The 9,973-nt window shown below is 56.0% G+C and overlaps 1 protein-coding gene across 1 annotated transcript; it reads left to right on the top strand.

Annotated features, from left to right (window-relative positions):
- The first annotated feature begins 244 nt into the window (after window positions 1-244).
- On the top strand, window positions 245-7,345 carry TOR4A (torsin family 4 member A). The gene is made up of 2 exons (XM_010397600.4): window positions 245-517; window positions 4,404-7,345. The coding sequence occupies exon 2, from the start codon at window positions 4,443-4,445 to the stop codon at window positions 6,108-6,110; it is 1,668 nt and encodes a 555-aa protein (XP_010395902.3). The 5' UTR covers window positions 245-517; window positions 4,404-4,442; the 3' UTR covers window positions 6,111-7,345.
- Window positions 7,346-9,973: the final 2,628 nt, after the last annotated feature.

Raw genomic sequence — 9,973 nt, 5'->3', positions numbered from 1 at the left:
GGCTTTTTCCAGACTCATTATTTTTCATGGACTCACTCTTTCCCCCCCGGATTCCCTCTATTTTCTCCTTGTTTCCCCTGCTGGCAAGGGGGAGCACCCAAGCACCGCGTCAGCCCCAATTAACCTCTCTCGGCAGCGTCACCGCTTTGACCTTTAGGGTGACGGGTTCCGGACTAATGACTAATGAATGACACCCCGGAGGGTGGGGATGTTTTGCCGGGGCTCTCGGGGGTGTCGGGTGATGAGCTCACCGCGCTGCCCCGTCCCGGCCGTGACGGCAGCGGCCGGGGAGGGCTCTGGGCAGCACGGGGACAAGGAACCGGCCGGCAGCGGCCATCCCATGGCACGGGGAGAAGGAAGTGCCGCCCAGGGCCACTCCTCCTCACCATTTCCTCTCCGGGGCCGGTTTCTATACGGATGAGAGCGGCGACAGAGGAGCTGCCGGCCCGTCCGAGGCCGGAGGTGCGCTCGGCGGGCGGAGGGAAGCGCCGGTGACCGGCCCCAGGGGACGCCGCGGGTAACGTCGCCTCCCCGTCCTGCTCCCCACCCCTCAGGGCTCACCAGGGCACCCCTCGGCTACTTCCAGCTCCATCCCTGCCACCGCCTCCCGCGAGTCCCCACTCGCTCCTCTCCACCAAAAGCCGCCTCGGTTTTGCAGGGATGCTCCTGCTCCCGATGGTTTGGGATGCTTCAGACTCTTCCCCTCCGCTTGCTGTCCTCCCCTTCGGGCTTGGCTTTGGGGCTGGGCCGGCGGGGTTTGGTGGCTGTCGGGGGGTTGCTGGCTGTCACCCCTGTCACCCTGCGCCGTGTTGGGGGCGGTGGGTGCCTGCACCGCCGGGCTCCGGCCCGCGGTCAAACCGCGCTGCTCAGCTCGTTCCCGGACGGGGCCCCCGGGCAGCTGCGGTTCGGGATGCCGGGGCCGTGCTGGCCCCTGCCGCCATTCCGGATCTCTCCTCCCAGCCACTGAGCCCTTTATCTGCAGCTCCCGCTGCAAGGGGCTGCTTCGTTCCACCTTCCCCGTGGGCATGCTCCCTTTTTGGATGGAGGGTTTGGCTTCCAGCTGGGGGTGGGGGGGATATCGATCTTTGGGATTTCCCAGCTGTTCCCTTTTCCCAGCAGGTTTGCTCATCCAGAGAGGCTGAGGTTGGGGTGCAGCCTCCTCAGCCGGGTTACTTTAACCAGGGACACGGTTCTCTGCTGGCCTTTCCTGCCACCAGGGGCTTTTGCCGCCTGTCCGGGGGCTGTCCCCGTCCCGGTCCCCTCTCCCAGGCTGCCTCCGGCTGCCCACACAGGCTCCTCTGTTGTGGAAACGTTGTTTTGGAGCAGCAGGGAGCACGAATGCAAACACTGCAAGGGCTACAGCAGGAGAGCTGGAGGCTTCCCAGGCGTGTTTCCAAGTGCAAGTTTTCCAGTGGTGTCCACGCTCGGCACAGAACAGAGATCAGCAGTGTTTACACGAGCACTGGGATGCTGCAGACCGAATTCCCGGGTTCTCTTTGCTGTCGTTCTCACCAAATATTAAAATAAGCTGCCGACACTGCATCCTTGCAGGCTGGCACAGCCTCCTGCTTGGCCCTGACTGAGTGTGCAGGGGCTGCTCTTAGAAACTTCCAGTCCTATGTAAATCCCAGCAGGTATTAGGGACTGAGTCATGGCATTAACAAGGTTGTTATATTCATGACTGGACAGAGTCCTTGCTCAGGATGGGGTTTTGTCTTTCCACCCTGCCTTGCTCGGCTCATCTGGAGGGTTGGGCATCCCACACCAGTGGGATGGATATGCTGCTGGGCTTTTGGGAAAGAGGATCTTGAACATCTCCCAGCTGGTGAGCACTCAGTTCTCACCATTCCCCATGGGTCTTGTAGGGGCTTTGGGCTTTCTGTGTGTACATGGCAGTGGGAGAGCTGGCTCTGGACTATGAGCAGCCAAATCCCTTCATGCTTCAGCTGGAGCAGCTCCTGGCTGTGGCTGGCAGCGTCCATGGGGAGTGTTTGGGGTGTCCTGTTTCCCTGCCAGGAGCAGCCTCCCAGTCCTTGAAGGGAGCCTATGAAAAAGAGAGACAAAATTTGTAGCAGGTCCTGTTACGACAGGACAAGGGGTGGTGGTTTTAAACTAAAAGAGAGTGGCTTTAGATAGATATAAGGAAGTTTCTTAGAATGAGGGTGGTGAGGCCCTGGCAGGGGTTGCCCAGAGTGGCCACCCCGTCTCTGGAAACATTCCAGGCCAGGATGGATGGGGCTTGGAGGAACCTGGTCTAGTGGAAGGTGTCCCTGCCTGTGGCAGGGGTTTGGAACAAGATGGTCTTTGAAGGTTCCATCCAGCCATAACTCTTCCATGATTCTGTGAGCCTCTCTTCTCTAAAACTTTTCCTGTAAATTTCCGTAGCCTCTCCCCTGGCATTTAACCAACCCTCTCTTCACCTGCAAGGGCTTGGGGCTGAGAAAACTTCCCCCTGGGTTTGTGGGATGTGTGTCAGTGCCTGCAGGGCTTTCTCATCCCTGGCTGAGCTCTGTGGTGTCCCTGCTCCCTGGGGTCTGTGCTGGTCTGGGCTGCAGGGGCTGCTCCCCAGTGGCTTTGGGGACAGTTGTCCCTTTGGGGACCTGCAGCACTATGTGAGCAAGGCAATGCAGGATGGAGAGGAGCAAGGGTGTGACTCCAGGGTGGCGTGGGACAGCCCAGGCTCCCAGTGGCATCCTTTGGGTGGCATCCCAGTGATGGTGGCAGCCAGCCCTCCTTCCTGGAGGCCTCAGGGCATCCTTGTCAGATCTCGTCTGGCTGGTTTTGCCTTTGCGCACCAAACCCTGCACAGGGTCAGGAATTAGGTCAGCAATTAGCACTCGGGGTTAATTGCTGCACAGCAGTGGCAGGTCCAGCGATGAGGACTGGCCTCAGCTGGCTGCCCGCACACGGTCCCGAAATTGACTTGTGCACGGAGTGGGAGTGAAGCTTTGCGTTTCAGAGGAGCCAGGGAGGGCGTGGGGTGAAGCGAGGAGGCAGAGGGAGCATTTCCCAGTGCCTGTGGCTCTGCGCAGCCCCGGGGTGCCCTGGGGCTCGGTGGGTGCCGGCGGCCGCGTTGCGCACGGGAAGTAAAACCTTGTCCAGAGTGTGACTTTGTGCAGGTTGCTGACTTCCTGCTGAGCTGGAGCGAGTTAATAACAAACTTCCAGACCTCCTTGTTCTCTCCAGAGTCGTGGTGCTTTTGGCAAGACCCGGTGTTGATTTTTTAAGGACGGCTGATGAAAGCGGCTTTTCCTCACGCTGCCCGTGCCGGCTCCCTGCTCTGGGGCTGGCAGTGTCACAGCAGCAACTGTGCCTTGTGTCAGCACTGCTGCAGCCCAGAGGTGTCAGAAAAACGCCCTCCCACCATGGCACAGCTTCTACCACCACCAGCCTTGTGCCAGGCAGGGTCAGGGCAGCTCGTGGAGGTGGTCATGGGGCTGCATCCAACCCTGCAGAGCTGCGTTCTCCCAGGGGCTTCCCTGCTGGGTCTGTGCCTCTTTGTCACATCCCTCTGGCCTCTCCTTCTCCTTGTTTGCCAGCTGAGGTTGTCAGTTCAGGTGTTATCCCAGGATGACCACGTCCCTGAGCTCTCCTGCGCAGCTCCAGGGTCTCATGTGGCAGCCCCTGTGTCCCTCCCCCATGTCCAGGGGTGTGAGTGGGCACACAGGGCAGGGAAGGACTTGGGGGGGGCAGGGTTGGGGTGCTGTGGGGTTGCCCTGCTCCTCTCCCCACAGCCATGTCCTGCTGGCAGGCTCAGACACAGCCACGCTGGTTCTCTGCAGCCCCTCTGAGCCCTTCCCATCCAGGGACTGCTCTCATCTCACCTCTCTGCCAGGCACAGGCAGGAAAATCCTCCCCCGGGAGATGCCACCACAGCCAGGATGGCACCTACGGCAAGTTATTCCCACCCACAGCCCCAGAGGTGTCCGTGGGTGGACGAGGGACTGTTCCCACAGGGTGTGTACGTGCCTGTGTGCATGTGCTGGCACAGAGGTGGGGCTTTGTGTCTTCCTTAAATTTAGCAGGTGTAGGGAAAGACGACTGGGCAGCTCTGGTTCAGACCACAGGTCAGTCTGTCCTGCTGTCCTGCCTCCTGCTCACAGCAGAGCCTCTGGCTTTGGCCCCAGCCAGCTCTGACCTTCCCTTCTGCATCTGAGGGCAGGGTTGGGTGTGTGTTATAACATCAATTTACATTAATTTACACTGAATTTCACTTGTAGTTTTGTACATCTGGCCCGTCTTCCAGAAAATCAGTTTAGGTCTGAAAGTCTCTGCCGCTTTGCCATTGCTGATTGCTGCAGCTTTCTGCCCGTTAGAAAGGGGGATACCTGTCTAATTCCACTGCTATCAATCAATTCCTGATGTTAAGAAAATTGATTTTACATCACTCCTTTCCTTTTTAGAGAGAAGATGATGTGAATGGGCTGTAAGAACCAGACAAGATGGAGGAAGAGCTGCCCTGCTCTGAGGTGGATGGAAAAAGCGTCCTCAGGGATCTGGGAGTGGAGATGCCCTGCGTGGAGAGCAATCCCGTAGGAGGCACATCTGGAACAGAGAAGGACCCAGGAGAGGTGCCCTGTGCTGAGACCAGCACAGAAGAAGAGGCTCCTTGTGACCCAGGAATTGTCTTCACTGAGGGCAGCGTGGAAGGAGAGACGCTGGGCACTGTCAGAGATGGGAAAGGGGCGATTCCTGGAACTGGCAGTGATGGGGAAGGGGAAATTCCTGGCACTGGCAGTGACGGGGAAGAGGAGATTCCCGTCACTGACAGCGATGGGGAAGGGGAAATGCCCTGTGACACAAAAGAAGAGGCGTCTTGCTCTGAGAGTGACGTGGAGGAAGTGCCAGATGCTGTAATCCCTGCTGCTTCCAAGAAAATAACTTCTATTTCCTCTCCCCTGCGGGCCATCGTCCGCCTGCGCCGGCGCTACCAGGGGCTGAAGAAAAGCCGCCTGCATTTAGAGCTCCCTCGGGAAAAGTCTGCGGAGTTTGTCCACACCAGGCTGCTCCAAAGGCAGCTGTCCCTGAACAGAACTTCCCTGTACAGCCCTTCCATGTCCTTCTTTAATCAGTCTGGCTTTGAGAGCTCCCAGTACTTCACCTTCGACACGTCTGTGGAACATTACTCCGTGAAAAAGTGCAGGCGGAAAAAGAGCCGGAGGAAATCCAGGATGGTCCTCTACCCGGATAAAACAAAAAAATACCTCCCAGCAGAGGAGAAAAGCAAAGCAAAGCGCTGCCTCCTCTTGCTCATTGCCATTATCTTCTTCCAGATTCTCAATGCCATAGAGAACCTGGATGATAACCTCCAAAAGTACGACCTCGATGGTTTGGAGAAAACCATGCACCGGGAAGTATTTGGGCAGAGGGTTGCTGTGGAAAGCATTGCGGAATTACTGAAAGACTATCTGGCTACCCACATCCACAACAAGCCTCTGGTGATCTCTCTGAATGGCCCCACAGGGGTTGGGAAGAGCCACGTTGGCTGGGTGCTGGCCAAACATTTTCGCTCTGTCATGGACAATGACTTTGTGCTCCAGTACTTTGTGATGCACCACTGCCCCAGCGGGGTGGCTCCCCTGACCTGTGAAATAGATCTGTCTAAGAAGATTTCTGACATGGTTACCAGAGCTGAAATAGAGGAGAAGACCCCAGTGTTTATTCTGGATGAGGTTGAGCTCATGTCCCCCGTCCTGCTGGACACTCTCAGCCGATTCTTTGAACCCAATCAAACCAACGAGTTCCTCAATGCCATCTACATTTTAATAAGCAACCTGGGAGGTGCTGAAATCACAAAGTTCGTTATCCAGAATGCATCCACTGAGCTCCTGCAGCAGCAACGGGGAGCTGAAGAGCTGCTGAGCATCATCCAGCCAGTCCTGATCAGTGTCCACCCTCTGTGGAAGGCTGCAGACATCATCCCCTTTGTCCTTCTGGAGAAGTCTCATGTCATAAACTGCTTCCTGGAGCAGATGAGGAGGGAAGGGCTCTACCCCGACCAGAAGCACATTGAGAATTTGGCAAATCAGCTCAGTTACTACACTACAGGAGACAAGCAGTACTCCAGGATGGGCTGCAAGCAGGTTGTGGCCAAAGTCAACCTCCTGTAGGGATTTACTGCAGAGACCAAGCCCTGCTCTCGGGATTTGCAGAGTTCTGTGCTCATGAGGAGTGTGTTACAGCAGGCTGTGCTCAAGGTGTCCTTTCTCAGCCCTGCACTGGCTCTGCCCTGGCCCAGGCAGAGGGCTGGCAGCCTGGGCAATGTGATCTCTGTTCTCCTCCAGAGATTTCGCTTTTCCCTGATGTTCTGTGGAAAAGGAAGGGTGAGGAAGCCAGAGCCACCTCCCAATAATTGCAAGATGCTTTGTTCCTCACATTCTCATTTGGGATTCTGGTCATTGAGGAGTTGTGAGGTGGCATCAAAAGCTGCAGGATATCAATAGGATGAAGCAGTCCCTGGGTCCCTGCCCCTGCAGAATCTGTCACCTCGTTCTCACTCTCTCCAGGCTCACAGCTCTTTGCTGTTCTTGGTCCTGGCTGGTGTGTGCAGAGCAGAGGCAGGGCTGGACACCTGGCACTGGGATAATTTGTGCCTCCTGCCCTCACAAACATGCAGGCACTCAGAGCCCTGCCTTCCCCAGCTCCTACGTGACCACATCCTCTGGAGAACATTTTCTGGACCTGTTCCTGAGCTGCTGCTCTTCTGAGCTCATCCCTGAGCTCACCTTTGGCACCTGCAGTGAGATTTCTGCCCTGCAGGTGTGTTTGCGCTCGCCTCAGAGACTGCTCAGCTGTGCCAGATGGTGCAGAAGTAACCTCTGGATTGTTTCAGGTCTGGTGGTGACACCTCATCCTCAGATCTCTTCTGCTTTTTGCCTCTGGGGACACGTCACCGTGGTCAGCCATTATCTAGAAAGCCCAAAGCAGCAACTGATGGATATTAAGCAATACTCACTGGAAAAGACAGTTTGGGCTGATGGAGTGGGAATCCTGGGCTTGTTCCCAGTCCTGAGAGGCCAAGAAGAGGCTCTTTGCCGTTGAGTCCCAGGTGAGATGTGGCCTGGGAACAGCTCGGGAAGAGCACACAGCCATGTTTTGAGCAAAACTGAGCAGGTATTTATGACATTGTTTTCTCAGGTTGTGGTTTTGTACAAGGTTTCTGCAGCTTGCTGTGAATTCCCAGACAAGAAACCCCATGGATGTTTGCACTGGGGGTTTGATTCACCTCTTTCTAATTGTTGGTCTCCAAAGACTCTGTCACAAACTCCTGCTTCCAGAGCTGTTGTGAGGAATAAACCCCAACTATCCCCAATAAAATAATTCAAAGTGCATCTCTTTCATTTGACTGAAATGTGGATTTCCTCCCAAATTTCCCTTCTGGAGCCATGTGGCTGCACTGCCATGCCTGTGCTTCCCAGTGGCTCAGGTTGGGAGCTGGGCTGCAGCTTTGTGGTGAGTTTTTTGCAGAGCACCTCGATGCAGTGTGGGTGCAGCAGCTCCAGGTGTGCCCCTGGTTGGCCCAATCCCAACCCCCACAGCTCAGCAGTGCCAGAAGCTGGGTGCTGCCCAGCTCCTCCATCTAAGCCACTTCCTAAATTCAAGCGTCCTCAAAAACTGACGTATGTGAGCTGGTTTCCACAGCTTAGAGAGACTTCACTGGTAAGACAGTTGAGATGATTTTATCCTGGGTAGGAAACAGCTCAGGAACCAGCATTCCCCTCCTCTTTCAGCTGGGAGAGGGGCAGATGTTCTGATTGTTTTAACAAGATCTTTTGTTTATAAACACCCACCCACAGGGTGTTTGGTTGTGCCAGAGGTCCCTGGGTGCCCCCACACCAACCATCACCCTGTGCAAAATGGGAGGGTGACTTCGAGTGCAGCTGAGCATCTGCAGAGTTTGTTTCCACCCCTCTGTGACCTAAAGCAGGGTCACACCTTGAAGGCCTGCCAAGGTCTTTGCCTCCCACCAAGCTCCTCTCAGTGCTCAGAAGTGGGGCTCAGCTTCCTGCTGCGTGAAGACCACCTCATCCCTCAGCCTCTGGGGCCTCTGGAGGCCCTCGTCATACAGCACAGGAACCTCCAGGTTATGGAGAGGACTTTTCCTGCCAGAAGATAGGATGCAGGACTCAAATCCCGGCTCAAATGGCTCTTCAGGTTGTCCCCAAAGGCTTCCTCAGTTGGCAAAAGCTCTTCCTGAGTCTTCTCTGTTGTGCTTGGAGCAGTGATTTGTGGCAGGCTGCTCCCACCCTGCTGCAGACACTGACCCCGCTGGTTCGGCAGCTCCAGCAGCACTGGGAGGCTGTTCCCTGTCACTGCTGGCTGGGGCTCGTGGGGACACCTGCAGGTACTCTGCACCCTGCAACTGCATCCCAAAGCCAGAGCGGGGTTTGGACCAAATTCCCTTTTTGCATTTGCGTGGGGGAAAGTGCAGGGTGGTTCCAGACAGCTCTGCAGTGAGGGTGCTGTTACTGCCCACGAGAGCAGGGCAGTGAACGAGGAGGGAAAAAGGGAATATGGAATAGTTCATGTCTTGAGAGCACAGACTGTGACCCCGCAGGCCAGTTTGTGCTGCAGCATTCCCAGGGCCGGGTTCAGGACAGCAGATCCCGCGGGCAGGAGCTCAGATTGCTCCTGTGTGTGAGTTGGGAGGGGTTTGTTTTGTTTTACAGTGATTATAAACTCCTGTGGGCTTGGAGCGTTCCGGGCAGGAGCGCTGTGGCCGGGGTTCCCAGGGCACTCCTGCACCAGGGCTGTGGGAGCACGACTGGGATGTGCCCTGTGTTTCTCCATGGACATGGCCCAGCTCCAGCCAGGGCCAGGAGGCTGCACCTACACGTTCTGCAGGAGCTCTGGATAACTTCAGCTGCCTCAGGGAGAAGAGCTTTGGATTTAAATATTCCTAAAAAGGACCTGATCCCAGCTGCCTCTCTTAATCGAAGCAGCCTGTCTGAAGCTGCCTCCAGAGGTGGGTGCTGGCTGGTGGGGCCAGCCTGGCTGCCAGGCTGAGTCCTCCAAGGACTTCCCTGCACCATGGGAAGGTGTGATGACACTGGAGCAGAGCTCTCTACCACACAGCACAGCATCAGCCCAGCCACGCTGAGCTTGCGCGGTCCCTGAGCTCCTTGAGTGCTGCTGGGGCTGCTGCCACTTCTCTGTGCCCACCCAGCAGGACCCTGTCCTCTCTCCTGGTGCCTCTGGCTGTCCCAAAGCCCACGGAGGATCCGTGCTGTTGGCCCAGGGCACCTGAACAGTGTTTGCAGAGAGAGGCAAATGAAGGTGCTGCTTGCAGGGGATGCAGGGGAGTCCCATCTCCACATACTCCGGTGACCTGTCCTTGTGCTCAGGGCAAGGGAAAGCTGCTGCCAATCCCTGCTTTCTTTTGCTTTCTTCCCAACTCCTGTGGCCATCACTAAACAGGTGAGGTCCCACCAGGAAAGCAGATTTTGACCCCAGTGATGGCAGGGGAAAATCAGGGCTGCAGCAGAGGAGAAAAGAGCAAGGACAGCCCAGGTATATTAGGGCTGCAATTTCTCCGAGGGTGCAGAGGGAATGTCTGCAATGGCTTTTGAGACCATGCAGTGATGGGTGAGCCTTGGAAAGATGGAGGGAGGACGAGAACCCCCTGTCCTTGGGAAGGAGGAGGAGGGACAGGCAAATACAGGAGTGAACCTGTGAGCATCCTGAAGAGCTGGGAGAAATGACATCCAACCTTTTTCAAAAAAAGTTGTGACCATAGTATCTAATTTCTTCCTCTTACAGGATATTCAGAGGATAGCTGTCAGTAGTTACTGGGGTGAACTGGAAAGAGCTGGGGAAATGAAATATTCCATAAATGGTGGGAGAACAGAGTCAGACAGAGACAGACACAGTTTGTCTGCCCATGGAATTTGGAGGGGAAGGGGAGCTGAGAGGCACCCAAGCACTGCAGGAGCCTGGGATGGGAAGTACAAATTGGAGGAAAGGTCTGAAAGAA

This window comes from Corvus cornix, chromosome 17, assembly GCF_000738735.6.
Source record: "Corvus cornix cornix isolate S_Up_H32 chromosome 17, ASM73873v5, whole genome shotgun sequence".
In the NCBI taxonomy this organism is placed as follows: Eukaryota; Metazoa; Chordata; class Aves; order Passeriformes; family Corvidae; genus Corvus; species Corvus cornix.
This window is presented reverse-complemented; position numbering and strand designations above follow the sequence as displayed.

Bases quoted from the DNA above. Each gene is read 5' to 3' on its own strand.
- TOR4A (XM_010397600.4), top strand. From the start codon at position 4,443: ATGGAGGAAGAGCTGCCCTGCTCTGAGGTGGATGGAAAAAGCGTCCTC.